The sequence below is a fragment of the Falco cherrug genome, chromosome 1 (assembly GCF_023634085.1).
Source record: "Falco cherrug isolate bFalChe1 chromosome 1, bFalChe1.pri, whole genome shotgun sequence".
Lineage (NCBI taxonomy): Eukaryota > Metazoa > Chordata > Aves > Falconiformes > Falconidae > Falco > Falco cherrug.
This window is the reverse complement of record NC_073697.1, coordinates 17,581,291-17,598,726: the sequence shown is the minus strand read 5'-3', so window position 1 is coordinate 17,598,726 and position 17,436 is coordinate 17,581,291. Positions and strand designations below refer to the sequence as shown.

General features: G+C 42.2%; 2 protein-coding genes across 6 annotated transcripts in view; one reads left to right on the top strand and one right to left on the bottom strand.

The window, feature by feature from the left end:
• Nucleotides 1-108: 108 nt before the first annotated feature.
• Nucleotides 109-7,342, bottom strand: ABRAXAS1 (abraxas 1, BRCA1 A complex subunit). 3 transcript variants are annotated; one of them, XM_055703367.1, is made up of 9 exons: nt 7,171-7,340; nt 6,441-6,527; nt 5,072-5,108; nt 3,379-3,445; nt 2,520-2,713; nt 1,760-1,879; nt 1,357-1,441; nt 777-885; nt 109-641 (listed from the first exon to the last, which is right to left on the bottom strand). In XM_055703367.1, exons 5-9 carry the CDS (start codon nt 2,666-2,668, stop codon nt 220-222), a joined length of 885 nt encoding a protein of 294 aa, XP_055559342.1. In that variant the 5' UTR covers nt 2,669-2,713; nt 3,379-3,445; nt 5,072-5,108; nt 6,441-6,527; nt 7,171-7,340; the 3' UTR covers nt 109-219. The 3 variants fall into 3 exon arrangements, with proteins under 3 accessions (XP_055559342.1, XP_055559327.1, XP_055559336.1); XM_055703352.1 differs by having other exon boundaries at nt 6,441-6,531; nt 7,171-7,338; XM_055703361.1 differs by lacking the exon at nt 1,760-1,879 and having other exon boundaries at nt 6,441-6,531; nt 7,171-7,342.
• Nucleotides 5,116-17,436, top strand: part of LOC102055674 (glycerol-3-phosphate acyltransferase 3) — a 33,801-nt gene continuing 21,480 nt past the window's right edge. For 2 of the 3 annotated variants that reach the window (XM_027813024.2, XM_027813023.2), the window contains exons 1-2: nt 5,116-5,537; nt 8,531-8,710. Coding sequence is in view for 1 of the 3 variants with exons in the window: in XM_005444507.4 (XP_005444564.1) it covers nt 16,121-16,276 (156 nt within the window). In the remaining 2 variants the exon portion in view is untranslated. Of the gene's footprint in view, nt 5,538-8,530; nt 8,711-16,051; nt 16,277-17,436 lie in introns of those variants that run through there. The other variant, XM_005444507.4, reaches the window with a different exon arrangement.

Genomic DNA, 17,436 nt, shown 5'->3' with positions numbered 1-17,436 from the left:
ATACACAGATCTAACTCTAGAAGGCAAAATGAGGGAATGTCATCCAATTTGTCTCTATGCCAGACAGGATTTGTGCACTGGAATAAAAAAAACAACAAACCACCTGTATGTTTTGCAAAAACGCACTGTTATTTTCATCCCTGCTATAAAATGATATGTCACTTGAATATGCTGGCAGTAGCTTTTGGTGCAAAGTCATCTGGACAAATCATTAACAGATCAAAAAGTAGGAGAGAGTGAGATTTCATTTGTGTCTCCCTTTTCAAAGATGTCCTCATCTGTTTCAGTGCTCATCAGCATAAACTTCCTTTCCTGGTCACTGTCCTCTTGGTCTTGAAGTAATTTTTGGTGAAGGTGCAGTGATCTGGATTTCTTGAATGACTTTGATCCTGTTATGGTCCCTCTGACCTTACGCTTGGCTAGGTGTCTTGTTTCAGCTTCAGTGAAGTCTCTTTCCTTTACCATAAGAGTCAGTTTGTCTATGACATTAATATTATGGTCAATGTTACAGCAGTTCTTGGATATCTGTTGGCCTTTGAAGGAAACAATACATGTCTGAAATCCAGAATTAGGGAAAAATGTTTGCAGTGCCTGACAAAGGAGAACATTCTCCTTTGGCTCTCCTGGGTCATCTCTGTCTTCTGAAAAAAAAAAAAAAAAAAAGCGCGAGAATTGCAGTCCCTTCTGCACACTTCTAACACAATTGTTTTGGCTGCTGCAAGTTGAAACAACTTTGGAAGTCTCACTAAGATTTGCATTACATTTATTTCACTTACCTGAACAACTCTGTTGCTTTTTCCGCTTTATTTCTTCTTTTAATTGGCTCACCTCTGCTAAGAGTTTCTCTACAGATCGTTCACTGACTTCTACTGTAGAGCATATTTTCTGCAAGGAAAAGGCATTTGATGGAATTAACAGTATTCAAGGAAGTGACTTTAACCTTGTTGCAAAATCCCTAAAGGTACTCATGACTTCAAGCTGGATACAAAGTAGTGTTGTGTTGAACCTTGTGCTGAATGAGGTGCAAGACATTTTATTTGTTCCAAACTAAGCAAAGAAGATCTAACAAACTACAGATAGTACTCCTTCAAAATAATCTTCTTGTGAGAAATTATTAGTGGACTTGAGGATTTATTAGTGTACTTCTGATCAAATGGAAACTCAAGGCTTCAACTTTGTGAACTTAGTATATGGCTACTAATAGTAAGTTGAACTCACTGATCTTTCAATATGCTTTTCCAAGACACAGCTTTGTTTCTCATGTGGTGCAACATGGTGTACCTTTTGCTTGACTTTCTTCTGCAGTACTGCTGAAATCTGTAATTGTAACTGTATTGGCAGGCATGCCCGACTTACCTTCAGTTCCTCCTGCAAGGTGGCATACATCTCATTTATCTTATGAACCTCTTCTAAGGATCCATCTTCATAAAAGAACTGTGACCTGTGGACCAAGAATATGATTGTATAATTGCAAGTTAATGATCCCAGTGCTTGCTTAGTAGGAGCTATAATGAATAAAGAAGCATTTTGAGCTTCAACACTAGGTGCCTGTGTTGAGACAAACAGCTGCCCTGGTGGCTAAGTATGGGCCTGGATTAATTTCCAAGTAGCTTGGAAAGGTAAATAATTGGAGGAAACTGGTCAACAAGCGAGCAGGGTACGGCTGTAGCATTTGCAAAAGCATTTAAAAAAAACTTTTTAAAGATAACTATACTTAACTGAAGGCTACAGCTAACAGTAAATGTGGCATATATTGTACCTGTGTTGTCTTACTGCTCTGACAAACCCGGAAGATACACAGGAACCAGACACTGTTCTGTAACCTTGCTGTTCTGCCATACCCAAGTTGGTAACCACCAGAGGAACTTTCTGGAAAAGACTTAAAAAGCAGGAGTATGAAAACATGACTTTTTAACACACAGAGGCCTCTCTGATAGTTAAAGGTTCTTGACCATTAAGCCAGATGAAAGTTGACAGTATAGTTCTTGCTTGGATGTATTGTATCACACACAGATGACTACTTATGGCTAAAGGAAAACTGCAAGAGCAACAAGAGGCTTGAGCTGGTTTTTTTTCCCCCATTTCTGAGTACAAGTCATGCAATAATGCAATACTTGCTTGTCAAGCCTAGCTTATGGGCAGCATGTCTCTGAAGATAACTGGAGGTTACCACCAATTTAAATATTTCAATGATAGGTGAAGGTGAACACCATGTGTAGTTGAAGTCCTATACACAAACCCAAACTTACCAAGAATGGTCTATGTGCACAGATGAACTAATAGTGTCTGCATGTTGACACTGGCACTACAGACAGTTATAAAGGCAAATCCCTGAACAGAACTCCAGGGTAAGGTTTCAGCTGGGCTGTAGCAATATAAGGAGTAATCTTACTTAATGTGTAAGTTTCAAGGATAAAATAAAACAGTCTTAACTAATTCAGTTCCAACAAAGAAAAAACCCCCACCTGTTCCAAATGCTATGCTCCTGCTTTATTAAAACTATAGAAAAAACAAATTACCCTTCTTGTGGCCGATGTAAAGCATGTTCCAGTCTGTAAGTAGAGAAGCTTTCTGTCATCACGCTAGAGGTTAATAAAAGGAATACAAGACCCTGATTTGACAGGTGTGACTGTAAATTCTTATGAAGAAGTCTTTCCCGGAATGTCATGGTCTGGTCTGTGTTACGTCTGAATTTGTACCATCCTATTACACTCTGCAGGCAAAAGAAAATTTATTATTACTGTTGAATCATGTTGTCCCTGGTGTCACATTGAAGCAAATTAAGATGATTCAGTACAAAGTCACAAATCTGAATTCTTTGGTGATAAATACATATTCAAGCAGGTAGTTAACCTGAAACCCTTAGAACATCAAAGCCTAATTCCAGTGTGACAGCTTCTTTCTTTCAAAACCACATGTTGAACTGGCCTGTTTTCTGAGTTTGTTCTCAAGCTGAAAACTTTGTTGTGCTATTTTGCTGTTGGTCTCTTTCCAGCTTCTACTTTCCCTTTGTGAAACTTTGTTCTTTGGAGAAGATGCATTTTTTTGGTCAAGTGGTGCTTAACTGCTTGAATAAGCTGACCTCAACTGATCTCAAGGTAGAAATTGGTAGAATTCCTTTGGGATATTTGAACTGTTCACTTGAGAAATTAATAAGAAAGAAATGAAGTTGTGACATATACGTAAGCAAACCCTAGTAAAAAATAACCTAAACTCATCTTTCAGGGGGAAAACATGATGCAGGTGCCTTGACCAGCAGTGAGGGACTACATACAAGTTTTAAAAAAGAAAAAAAAAGCTTGGTACAAGAGGTATCCAAAACAGCCCTCAAAATTTGAGTGAGCTCCTTGGTAAGATTTAGGTTTGAAAATAAAATACCTTCTTACAGCCTGATAGTATTTTCTTCAAGGCAACTTCATTCAGTTCTCCTGCAGAATTATAAAAGCTAGAAGAAAATTAGGGCAATTAGAAGACAAAATATGATCATTTAGGGTGGAAAAAGACCTTTAAAATCATCAGGTTCAACCATTAACCCAGGACTGCCAAGTCCATCACAAAACCATGTCCCTAAGCACCACATCTACATGTTTTTTAAACGCCTCCAGGGACAGTGATTCCACCACCTCCCTGGACAGCCTGTTCCAATGCCTGACCGCCCTTGCAGTGAGGAATTTTTTCACAATATCCAATCTAAACCTCTCCTGGTGTAACTTGAGGCCGTTTCCTCTTGCCCTTGACACCCACCTGTCTAAAACCTCCCTTCAGGCAGTTGTAGAATGATAAGGTCTTTCCTAAGCCTCCCTTTTCTCCAAGCTAAACAACTCCAGTTCCCTCAACCACTCTTTGTAAGACTTGTTCTCTAGACCCTTCCCCAGCCCTGCTGCCCGCCTCTGGACACGCTCCAGCCCCTCAGTGTCCCTTCTGCAGCGAGGGGCCCAAACCTGAACACAGGATTCCAGGGGCGGCCTCACCAGTGCCCAGTGCAGGGGGACGGTCACTGCCCTGGTCCCGCTGGCCACGCTGTTGCTGACACAAGCCGGGATGCTGCTGGCCTTCCTGGCCACCTGGGCACGGTGCTGGCTCATGCCCAGCTGGCTGTCAACCAGCACCCCCAGGCCCTTTCCACCAAGCAGCTTTCCAACCACTCTGCCCCAAGCCTGTAGCATTGCGTGGGGTTGTTCTGACCCAAGCCCAGGACCCAGCACTTCTTGTTGTTAAAACCTAAAATGCTACGTTAGAAATAAGTACTCCCTAGCAGTGGAGCAATCATCTCACTTTAATAGCTTTTTTTCCCCCCCTGGTAAGCATAAAGATATGCTGACACAGCTTCTCTGCTAGGACAGTGCAGTTAATTTCATTACTCAAATAGCTATGCAGGGGGTCTCGTACAGCCCAGATGCTGTTCTGGCATCAAGTGCTACTGGGACAGAAGTTAAAGGTAGCATCTATGTTCTCTCAGCTATGAAATGGTAAGATGTGGTCAATTTGATACAAAATTCCTTTATAGTAATATCTGGGTTCATTAGTTTTCAGGAGGATTTGAGAAGGAAATCGTGCTGATTCTCCCCTTACAGGGTTGTAAACCTGCACAGCTGTGTTCCCATCTATGAGGTAACTATATTAGTCCTTGAAACTACTGCTGCTGTGGGGCTAACAAGTGTTTCTTTTTCTTGACCCATTTACAAGTCTATGGCTGATGCTACCTTTCTCTCTCTCTTTTTTTTTTTTATTTGAGGGAGTGGGGTTGGAATGTATGCTTTTAGAAAAGCAATGGTTCTTTTTCAGAAGGTTGACAATATTCTGTAGTTCGTATGGTATAACTCACCAGAAGTTGCAACATGCTATACCTCTATTCTATATGTATAGACAAACACCAAAAAAAGACATGCAGAACCAACATGGAAATAACATAAGGCATTTTGCATCTTAATTCCAAGAGGTTGACGTGGGTACTGTAGTTACAGCTGGGTTGTTTTCTCAGTAATGTAATACAAGTTTAGGTCCTAAAGGGTTCAAGTTAGGGTGAATTTTAACTTTTTCGTATCCCTTTACTTAAGATTAAGATTCTTACCTGAACAACTGGTAGCATGGAATGTGCTTCTGTATATCTGGAAAGAGACGGTAATATTACTCTGGGTTCATCAGTTCAAGATGTATGCTACACGCTATGATCAGAATTAATCTGATAGAAGCACCAAGAAAGAATTCTATATAATTTCTTAAGATCAAATGCATTAACATCTAATTAAATATGCTTAAGAAAGGAAGTATTTTTTAAAAGGATTCTAATACATTTTTCAAAAGTAAAGGGAATGAACCACTTACATAAACTGTATTTTTAATGTTTTGTCAAGTGAAAAATCAATTTGGGCACTTATTTTTCACTTCCTTCTGTTTAGAACCGCAGTATGTAACATGAAAGATTTCACTTGAGTTGCTCTGCAGCAAGGCATGAATGCTGTTAGGAGGATGAAGCTGGAGAACAGAAACCCATAGGGCAAATGATAACTGGAAGACTGACTACCAGAAAAAAAATGGTAGGTGATCGAATGGCAATCTAAATCCTTTTTTTACCTAAAGTCTCCATTACTTTCATTTTCACAAGTAAACTAAAAAAAACCCCAAGCTTTGGAGGAACTAACTCTGCCTACAAGAAAGTGGTGATTGGGTGACTTGATCAATGCCACCACAAAAAACTCCCCACATTTTTAGTTCATCTGTGGCACTCAGTGGAGGAAAGCGTTCACCTTAATTGTATCCTAGAGCAGAACTAGAAAAAGGCATACAGGTTCTCCCTACCATATTTTCAGGAAGATTGGAAAGAAGGCCCATACTGTATAACCTTGTTCTCTTTTTGTGTAACTGCATTTTAAATAAATGGAGTTGAATATGTGGGCACATATACATATGTTTTTGTTAAGAGCTAGTAGAAAATGCCCATGCAATCGAATCTTGTGAAGACTATAAAGAAAAACACATTTGGCACCTGTTCAATGAAATATATAAAGTTTGCAGCCTTCACACACAGTATTTTATACGCAGGTAATGGATGCTAACACATTACAGTTCGCTTCACTGAAATAAGCCAAATTTTTCCAGGGCAACTGAAACCCAGGAGAGTTTATAACATGGCCAAGACAAATAAGGATTCTAAACTCTAAGTTAACTTTATTGTGACAAGATGTTTGGCAAAGAGGAGCTATTCAAGGAACTAAGAGCTACTGTTTCTGTTAAATTATTGTACTTTCTACAGTAAAATTGTAATTTTTTTAATCAATTGTTATAAAATAACTTTTCCATGTTTGTTTTATGTCAACATGGATCCCAGGATCTAGCAGCTTTGATCTTGCTGTAAGGTGCTGACTGCCCTCATCAAAACTGTAAGCAGTCATGTACTGCCTGAAACCAAGATTGGTATTAAAAAATGCAGACAGACTAACCAATGGTATAAACAACTTCAACATCATCCAGCTGTGAGTCAGTAATGCTGTTCTTGGCTTCACCTTTCACATCTCCAAGGAGAAAACCTTCCTTTATAGAGGGAGACAAAAAAAAAACCACATTTGCATTACCAGTAGCATTGAACAGGACTTTCTCTCTGTTACCAGTGTAAATGTATTCAGGAGGGGGAAAATGCTGTCAAAATGAACGTGGGTTGGTTGTTTTTAACAGAATAGGTTCTCACTCATTTTTCAGTACCTGCCTGTATTTAAGGGGAAAAAAAAGGTTGGAATGTGTACTCGGCTGTTCCATTCCTGGTGTTTTCATTCACAGGTGAGCAGCCTGCGGCGGCACAGCCGGTGCCCGCCCCCGAGGCCCGCAGGCCCGGGCAGCCTTCCCGGCAGCCCCGGCACCCAGGCCGCCGCACCAGGCCCGCATCTCAGCGTTTCGAGAGACCCCCCTCGGCTCTCCTGCCATTACCAGCACGGGCAGCAGCCGCCGCTACAGCGGCGAGGGATGGGCGCTGCCAACCCTGCCCCGGCACGGCCCCGGGCCCTCCTCAACGGCCGGGTCGGGGCGGGCCTGCGGCGGGCGGCAACCCTCCCTCACGGCGGGGCCGTGGGAGGCCCGGCGGCGGGCTGCCCCCGCACCAGCAGCCGACCCTCCCTCCGCTCCCCCCGCCCGCCGTGCCTCTCCCGCCCCTCCGGCGGCGGGGCCCGCCGCACCCACCGTGTCCGAGTCGGTGCTGAGGTGCTGGAAGGCGAGGGCGCCGAAGACGAAGCCCGAGAGCAGAGCAGACGTGCTCTCGCCCTCCATGCCCCCGACAATGGCGGGCCGCGCCGCGGCGGCGGGAGCCCCCAGCGGCCGCCCGTGGCAGGGCAGGGCCCGGGCGGGCACATCCGATCCCCGGGAGCGGCGGGGGGGGCGGCGGCGGCGGCGTGCGGGGCTCTGGCGGCGGCCCGGCCCGGGCCCGAGCCAGGGGCTCTCCTCACCCGCCTGCCCTCGCCCTCGCCCCCGCGCCCGCCTCAGGCCTCTCACAGCCTCTTCCCGCCTCCAGCCCGGCGATGCTCGCTGCAAAACCAGCCCTTTGGCTGGTCTCAGCGTAATTCTGAACTCTGAATACCTATTTCGGTTTTACCCTTCAAGGTGACAGAATGCTGCGATTCAAGAAGGCGGCTCGGGTCCCCTGAGTCTCATGGGTGGCTTCTGGAGGGATGGGTGGCAGGCGAGGCAGCGGGGGCTGTTCCTGAGGGCGAGGTGGGTTGTCTGGCCCCAGCGATAGCAGCCAGTCCCTGCCTGCGAGCTCCATGCAGAGCTCCAGGCCAAAGGCTGGGATCAGCCCTTGTAGAAGCGCCTTGTTGATGTATACTGAGAGCTTTAGTAAAGCATCAAACCAGCATTTAAACAGAGCTGCCTGGCCCGCATTATCCAGCTGGGAGTGTGGGTAAAGCAAGCTGTATTTCTGTCATCAGAGCAGGAGGATTGTGTCATGCAAGCCTGCAATGTTGTAGCGACAAGTTGTTGGTAGTGGTGGAGGGCTACAGGGGTGGCTTCTGTGAGAAGCTTCCCCCATGTCTGACGGAGCCAAAGCCAGCCGGCTCCAAGGTGGCCCCACTGCTGGGCAAGGCCAACCCATCAGTGGCAGTGGTAGTGACTCTGTGATAGCATATTAAGAAAGGGGAAAAAAAAATCTGCGCCACCAGGAGAGAGGAGAGAAACTATGTGAGAGCAACATTTCTGCAGACACCAAGGTCAGTGAAGGAAGGGGAGGAGGTGATAAGGCATGGTGTTGGCTGAGCTCCTTTCTATAACAAGGTTGTACCTTTTGAAACAGGACATGCAGCTGTGTGCCTGGAGATGCACTGTACTGTTTAAGATTGTGACGAGAATCTTCTGAGTTAATAACCTAATAAATTGTAATAATGAAGTAATAAAATGATAATGCCAAACAATGATTTGACAGCAGTAAATGGTACCGCTTCTTCCTGAGACACGCACTGAGTTTGCAGAATGCATGTTTTGTCTTTTTTCAGTCGTCACATTTTACTTCTTTTTAATATTTGTAGTAACATGTTTTTTCACATTCTAGCAGGTGTTCCTGATCATGTCAGCCAGAAGAAAGGTCTAGAAAAAAATTTCAGGAAGGGAGAGTTAAAAATGACAGCATTCTTCGAAACATGACCAGAGATCCCATCTAAAGACCACAGGAGTTTTTCCCCTTCGCTTCAGGAGAGCGAATGTTTGATTTCATCCCTCACCAGAGCTATAGGTAAGCATATTCTTAGCCTTAGTCATTCATTTCTGACTCTCAAAATAGGATTTATGTTCCTGTGGTCTTTCAAGAAGAGGTACTTCCATGGTTTTGGTGTCTCATGCATGTATTTCCAGGTTGCATATAAAATCAATCTTTTTAGTGCAATTTCTTTTCCCTTAAAACTTGCTGGCAGGATTTAGAAGGAGAGTGGTTAGTTCTGGCATTTTTACATTTAAATAAAATTCCTTAAGTATTAGTTAAAATACATGTGATGGGTGCCAGTATTTAGAAGATGAAAATGGTTGTTATGCTTATCTGTTGTCACAGTGGAGAGAGGGACCAGCTAAGACTTTCATATCTCAGCATGATCAGCATGCTCATAAACGATCTAGGTCACTGAATAAGGGGGTGACGAGTCTCCAGATGATACGGAATGACTAACAAGATTAATGGGTAAGAGCTAGTATGCATTTCTTGCAATGCAGGCCATGTGTTACTAAATGAATGGGTAGTAAGTACAACACAACTGAAGTGATACATTACAACAGATGACTCCATTATGGAGCGCATTGCCATGGTGGAGGCAGCAAGAACAGATGGATATTACCAGCTTCCATAGCCATTTGTGGAGAAAATGATGAAAGCAGACATGAATGCTGACATCTTTCAGAAATTGCCCCAAAGAACCCTGTGCTGTAATTGCAGTCACTCCTAAGTCAGAACTGTGAGAAAATTTTATGCATTTAATCAAGGCAATAAATTTTGGGCATTGACAAAGAATTTTATTGCATTCAGCATTGATGATACACCATCCATATGCAAGAGTTATATTGACAATATATGAGATGTGTGTTGCTGGTCATGTAATGCCCAATACTGTCGTGCTTTAACCCTGGCCGGCAACCAAGCACTATGCAGCTGCTCCTCCTGCCACAGTGGGATGGAGGATCGGATCAGAAGAGTAACTAACAATGAGAAAACTCACGGGCTGATACAAAGACAGTTTAACAGGTAAAGCAAAAGCCATGTGTGCAAGCAAAGCAAAACAAGGAATTAATTCACCACTTCCCATTGGCAGGTCTCCTCTAGGAAAGCAGGACTCCATCATGTGTAATGGTTACTTGGGAAGACAAATGCTATAACGCCAAATTCCCCCCTTCGGCCTCTTTCTTCTTCCCCCAGCTTATATACACTCAGCATGATGTCCCATGGTATGGAATACCCCTTTAGCTGGTTCGGGCCAGCTGTCCTGGCTGTGTCCCCTCCCAATTTCTTGTGCTCTTCCAGCCCCCTTGCTGGCAGGGCCTGAGAAACTGAGAAGCCCTTGACTTAGTATAAACATTATCTAGCAACAACCAAAACCATCACTGTGATATCAATGCTGTTCTCACACCAAATTCAAAACACAGCATTGCACAGCTTCTAAGAAGAAAATTAACTCCATCCCAGCTGAAACCAGGACACCTACAAGTCTGATGGGTATCTGTACATTGCTGAGGCAAACAAATGCAGTCAGAATGTGTAGTGGACTTCCCGCTTTTGTGATACAAAACCACAAGCCCTTTGTAAGCTACAGGACATGATAAATAAGGTTCTGTAATTGTTGCATTTATCTGGTGTGGAAACAATAGTGCTGTGTGGTCAGAGCTAAATGTGTTACAGTCATCGTAGTGAGTGATACAATACTTAAACATACTTCTTCAATGTTTTCATAACTCAGCTGTTGATGGCCAAAGATAAACTGTAAATAGCACAATCTTGCCGCAGCCAGATATAAAACAAGATCTGTTTAGTGGCATAGACAGGATCTGTGCAGACCTGAAGAGCAGAAGACATAGATCAGTTAGAGTATGAATGCAGAGGAATGGATATTTGCACTTTAGTATGTGAAGACAGTGTGGTTTCCATAAAAAAATATTGCACCTGACAGTGCTTACCATGCAATAGGTGATCGTTAAAATTATTCTGGCCTTTTGGAGGATTTTTCACAAGTGAAGTGTGAACCTCCGTCTTGATAAAAATGAAAACAAAACTACCAGAGATTATTTCACCCTCAAGTAGTAATCAGGTGAGGAGTTTGCTGAATGTGGGGTTGAAACATTGAGAAGATACAAGCAAAAACCAAAAGGACCTTTTTTTTGTCGTTATAGTTGGTAAAAGTTTAATTGAAAAAGAGGTCTTCTCAGTAGTTTCCACATACGAGTACACACATCAGAATTTCTCAAGTGCAGAATGCTCAGGTTGGTCCTGTTTGAAAAACTTACCTTGCAGAACATAATCCTGTTACCCCTGGATGTTAAGAGATGCTGGGAAATCAGCCCGGGTTTGCTCTCTTGACTTTTGTGTCGTTGACTTACAGGGCTTTTCTGAGTAGATCAGTCTGCTTTGCTGTCTTTGTAGCATGGCAAAACTTGTATAGAAATACTAAGGAGCCCTACAACTGGAGTCAGAGGAACAATTTTAGCAACAGTAACACCTTTATGTGCCTAATGACAACAGCTAGGGTGTATACTTCTTGCTGTAAGCAACTTTTGATCATGTTGCAGCTCAAAACAAGTAAACAATATACCCTGTATACTTAGTGTAAAAAAGAAGATAAACGGATGGAAGATTGACCACGATTGATAGTCATGGAGACTATTGTCATTTGCCTCAGGTAGAAATACCTCTTTGTTAACCTGTAGGGAATGTATTGCTTCCAACATCTGAAGCACCACCTGACTAAAGTTGGTATGTCAGTGCTCTTTTGGAATAGTATCTGCTAGGGACATACAACGTTCTGGTAGTCTGGTACAAAAAGAGTTAATAAGAAAAGCAGGCCAGTATTGGCTGCAGACTCTCCTCTATGATGACATCCTTCCAGGCATCCTTTGGAGTCACTGGAATACTTAGTATTGGACAGGAAGGAGACATATCTGGAAAGAGCGGTTCCCAAAATTTCTGTGACTGTGATTCCTTCACTTTATAGGCCACGCTGAGTGTTCTTTCTAGTCTGTGTCCACAGTACGTAGCATACCAAACAGAAGGCAAAACCATAGTGGTGCTCTTTGAAAGCTATATCCTATTGTAGTTTTTATCTGTTCACAGTGTATATATACCTGCTTGAAAGATGACTGCTGTATAGCCACTCCTATGCAGGAAAAGGCAGTTTATGCATGATTTAACTTTTCCGTGTAAGGCACTACAGATAGGCAGAGGTCAGTGCTTCTCTTTGCAGTGAAAAAATAAATTGGTCATAATTCCGGTTCCCTCAGACAATTGCAAAACATTGCCTAATAATAAGAAATTAGCAGAATGACCTCAAGGATGGAGAGCCAAGAGCAGGCAGCTGACACCCATTTTTATCTCCTTCTCATTTCATTAGGAGACAGGAATATCTTCATTGTTTCAAGTGAATTTCTTATGCTTGCAGGTGTAAATTTGGGATTCATTAAATTGAATGGAGCTTTGCTTTTCAATTCCTCCTGTGTTACCAGCATCCCTTTCTTCTAAGTTGGATTTCATTCTTCCAAATGAACAGAGAGTTTTATGCATCATCTTGCTACTTCTCCTGACATATAGGGTACTTCATAAAGAAGTGATTGTAGTTATTTGGTATAAATTAATCAGCTGTTATTTACTGGACCTTACAAATGAGTGAAGCTACATTCTGCTGCTGCATGTTTATTTAAATTATTTGCAATACCTTCACACTGCTGGATAAAGTATCTCTTCCAGCCTCAAAACGGACATGATTTCAGCCAGCTGGCTGTTGGTAAAATGGATGAACACAAGAAGGGCAGAGGAACGACATGCAGAAGGTCTGTTAAGTCAGTGGATGGCAGAGCTAATTTTTAAAAAACCTAATACTTCTTAATTAATTAATATTAATTTATAAAGAAAGTCCTAATGCTGAGGAATTTTCTGTAGCCCCATCACGAATGGTAGTTATTCAGCTCGTAGTGTTGGATGCATGTCTATTTACACTGGAATTTGACAAACATACATTGCAGTGGTTCTTTTGAAATAATAAAACCCCTCAATGATTGCAATGGCAGTGTAATAAGCTATGCCAGCTTTCTGGCTGGAAATAGGAAGCTGCGATATGAATTGTCTGGAGAAATAAAGAATTTCCTTTCTTTTTCACATCACGAGCGGGTGCATCACCTTTATACAGAGATACAGTTCAAGTCCAGATTTACTTCTATAGCAATCCTGAGTGCTTTGCAGTTAAGTAGACCTGCTTTGACCATGTCTCAGTTGTTTCCATGCTCATGATCCCAAGAGCAGAAAGATGCTTTAGAAGCTTTGCCAGCCACTTTTGATAGAAAATTAACCATGACTGAACTTGGTCATGATTGGACCAGTTCCAGTACTCAAGCTCATTCTTTAGTGCTTTTTGGGACAGTTTTCCATTGCATTAGGTTTTTTGTTCTGTATTGTTAATAGGCAGATGTAGAATTGATTGGAATCTTTGTGATTTCTGTGTCATTCCCAGTTTGGGTGGTTTTGGTGTTTGTTTTTGCTTTGTTGTTTTGGTTGTGTGTGTGTGTGCGGCCCCAACCATGTGACATTGAAGGTTTGCAACAGAACAGTAAGAACACTGAAATTTTGCATGATTTCAGGAGGTACAAAGTGGATAAAGTAAAGATCAGAAGAGACCTGGCATTCTAAATCTTGTAGTACCTTTGGGCTAGATAGTTTGGCTACCTCAGTAGAGAGGCTGCTAGCAACTCTTCATATTTCACTATGTGGGAACGCCATCCCTATAGCCTCCCCTTTCACAGCCCTGCAAGGGGCTGGGCCTCCCAGGCTGGCCCAGGAACTCAAAGTGATGCTTTCACTGCAGTGCGTTGTTGCAGTGCTGCATGTCCAGGAACACACTGAGTAGAATGGGTGTAGTAATTGTGGCAAATGTGACATGTTGGGTGAAAAGCAATAGATTGCTAAAGCCTCTCTGTTTTACTTGTTCCCCCTCCGAACCTGTTCTGCTTTTTTTTTGGGTATGCCTGTGATAGTTGTCTCAGTAGCCCCCCGAAAATGTCGTATGACTTGGACTGAGTGGTTTGCCAGGGAAAAATGTAACTGACAAAGGGCTGCAGTCCCATCCTTCAGCATGATGGATGGGTGCTCATGGGAGGAGTTGGCTTGCTTACTGGTTTTTTAGAAGGCGGCAGGGAAGAATTACAGTGTCTGTGCTACTGGTGTGGCGGGGAATATGACTTTGTAAGGGTTAGACAGACAGTGCAAATGATACAGTCTTGCAGGATGGAAAACAATTCTTCCTCATTCAGAAGGGGAAACCTTCCTCCCCCCAAGGCAGGGAACTCTGTATTTCCCTCTATCCTTTTAAGAAGGTCCCTCTTTTTTTGTGCCTAGGCTTATTGCTAAGACATTCCATTAAGACAGTCACCACACCTTCCTGTTAATTCCTGGTGTACTATCAATACTTCATTTCACCCACCTTTCCAGCCTCAAATCAGGTCCCAGAAACTACCTCCACCCTCCCGCCCACAAAGTTTTTAGCACCCAGACGACATGCATACTGATCGCCTGTGCCAAGGCTGAAGGTAGCTATTTGGAGATGTGCTGTGTTGTGCCACAGGATCAACCCCCGCTCATCCAGCTCTCTACCATATGCCACCCTCAGGAATGTGTGTTAGCAGTGCAAGCCACTTGAGGAAGAGACCACAAATGAGAATGTAGGGAATGGCAGCTAAACAGAAATGGCTGAGCAAAGCTGTTTTACAAATAATGAAACGTTGTTCCTAAAGAAGCCTAGAACTAGAGTCTTGGTGAGGTGCATTAGAAATCGTGGGTAATGATGTGCCTGGCAGCAGCAGTGTAAGTGGGAGAGTGTGGGGCTTGAGGTTGCCAGTGAAAGAAAGCAATGGTCAGGCAGAAATATTAAAAAACAAACCAGTGAGGTTTTGTAGAAGATACAGAAGGCTCCAAAAGAGGTCAGCAGGGGGAAAGAAGGTAAAGCAGGCAGATGGCTGAAGATGCGATGTAGTTACAAAGATCTGAGGGATGGCATTCGGCAGCAAATCTGAAGGTGCAAAGCTATATGACTCATTATATGGCACAAGAAGCATGCCATGGTGTCACGTGAGCTTGTAAACATGTCAGGAACCTGCTTGTTAGTGCCTGGGTGCATGGTATAAACTAGAGGACTTGGTGTGGTGTAGCCCACTGATACCTGTGCTGCTGTTACTGACTGGTGTGTATTGGGTGCACTTTCTACAGAGGATCTTTGGGTCTACTTTAATTTCTAAGGAATCCAGTTTGTCTGTACCAAGGCTGCTGTACCACACAAACCAAAGGTACATGGGAATGGGTGTATTTTGAAAAGAATAGCCCCAACTTTAGACAAACATGCTAATAATAAGCATGTGCAAAGGAAAGATCTGTTATGGACCAGCATATCACTGTCTTGGAAGTTATGCCCCTAGACCCTCGTTTCACCAAGGTTAGTTAATTTATTCTGTGATAAGGTTGTATGAGCAGCTGATAGGCTCTTCTTAGGTTCTAGAGATTCAGTTACGTTTGTTTCTTCTGTGATGCATACAGAGGCAGGAGAGGGGTCAGTGAAAGAGACTGAACTATATGGTTGGTATTTGATAGGATAGAGGGAGAAAACTGCTTATCTATTGTATTTAAATTCTGTAGTTGAATAAATACAGAGGCAGATGACTTGTTACTTCATCACAGTACATTTTGTAACGCTGTAACACGGTTTGGGTAATTTCTTGTAGAGCAGTGGAGGGAGCAGGTTTTATCAGACTGTCAGTTCCTGCCTGCTGAAATTTGCATCTCCATTTCACAGGTGCTATTGAAATATAAAGTAAAATAAAAACACTTGACTTTTATCGCAAGCTTCAGTTTGGTTCCTTTAGTCAAATACCAAAATGAGGCAGTCATTAGATCATGAAGTAGAAAGCCTGACTAAATAAGTCACTAATTAGAGCAAGTGCCAGTTGGAGAAGTGCTTCATGTGTATTAAATGAGTTTTAGAACAGAAAATGTTTGGCAGTCTGCAAACCACACCTTTGTGGTTCTGTATTGTAATTTATCAGCGAGACACCTTTTGAAAACTAGTTGACACATTGACAAGTTTCCTGATTGTCAGCATTTTATTACCTAACATATATTATTACTTATGTTTTTTCTTTCTTCTCCCCTGTATTATATTTGGTGAGTAAATGCTTATCAATTAAAAGGAAGTGGGTTGAATTTGGGCGGGACAAGAGGTAGAAATTACATTATCATTGAGAGCATTGGTGGTGTCAGGCTTCAGAGGGCAGCAGCCTTCTCCTAGAGAAAGCTTTGGCTCTCAGGATGTGCAATTTTCATTTGCCTCTGTCTCTTAAAGCTTGCTGGATTCTCCACTACAGATGAGCATGTATTTTCAGAGAAGCAGTGGGTTGCCATTTTGAAGGAGCAAGCATGGAAGAAAATAGAGAAGGTCATGGCCTTGCAGAGGGCAAGATTTTGTCTATCTGGATGATTTTGTTTGTGGTGTTAGTTTTGTTGCCTTCGGTGTTTCGAGTGTCATTGGGGATTTCTCATTTATATGTGAAAATTGTAATTAAAATGTTAGAGGTAAGTTGGGAGTTGGGTTAAAGAGGTACATGTTTACTACAAAACATGTTTAATAAAAAAATAAAAATCTGTACATTTGGTAGAGATGCCGTAGAGGTCAGCAGAAAGAATTCCATTAACTTGGGTTTGTTGTCTGCAGCTTGAACTTTTTTTGGTAGTTCTTTTGAATGGTGTCTTTAATGATACCTAGTTATGTTCTGGGTTATAATCTTATAATCTGGTACCAGTTTGAGGTTTTCTTGGGTTAGAGATTCCATGTTATGTAGCTTCTAGTTCAAGCTGGTTAGAATACTTCATGCTATACTCAGGACAAGTCAAATATAAATAAAAAGATGCAGTAGTTCATGGGAGTTGGTAAGTAACAAGTACGTGTGTTTTAGATGTACATAAGTTTCTGTGGGTTTATTTGGATTATTTTAATTACATGGTATTGACGAGCACTGTTCTAGGTAAGAATACTGACTGTGTGTTTGCTTTTTCCAGTTATACAATCTGGTGGAGGCAGCAGTCATAATTTCTGCTGTATGAGACTTGAGGAATCCATGTAACCTTCTAAAAGTATAATTTTTTTAGAGATGAACAGGTCATGGCTAAGATCGTGATTCTGCCGATATAAGTTTTCAGAGGCTTTTAATAAGCCACAATTGCATTTAATTTTTCAAGTCTGACTTTTCATATCCATCAGTGGCCAAAAGTAGGTGCTGTGAATTCATCATATTGAACAGTGAAACATTTCCATTTTCCGGTAGATTAACTTTGTCTTTCTGGCATAAACCTGTTCTGCATGAATATACTTTCTTCTTGTGGCAGAAACCTTATTACTGGTATTATTACTATTATTAAGTTGTTAGAACCATCTATTTGTGTAGTAGAATATGTTTATAATAATGTAATACTGTTAATATCATGACCCTCTTACTTTGCTATTTCTGTTTCGTAATTTGCTCTTTCTCGCGCATACTAAGAGCTCTTGGGCAGGGGTTGTCTTCAGCTGTATGAACATCATTTAGCATAGTGCACGTGACTGCAAACTTTAGGGGTTACTTTTTTTTTCAGATACTGATGTCAATGTGAAATGACTGCCTGCAGTGTCTATATCTAATATGGCTTTTATGTGATACTTATTTTTAAATCAGGCAGTGGTATGCTAATTAAGTTCT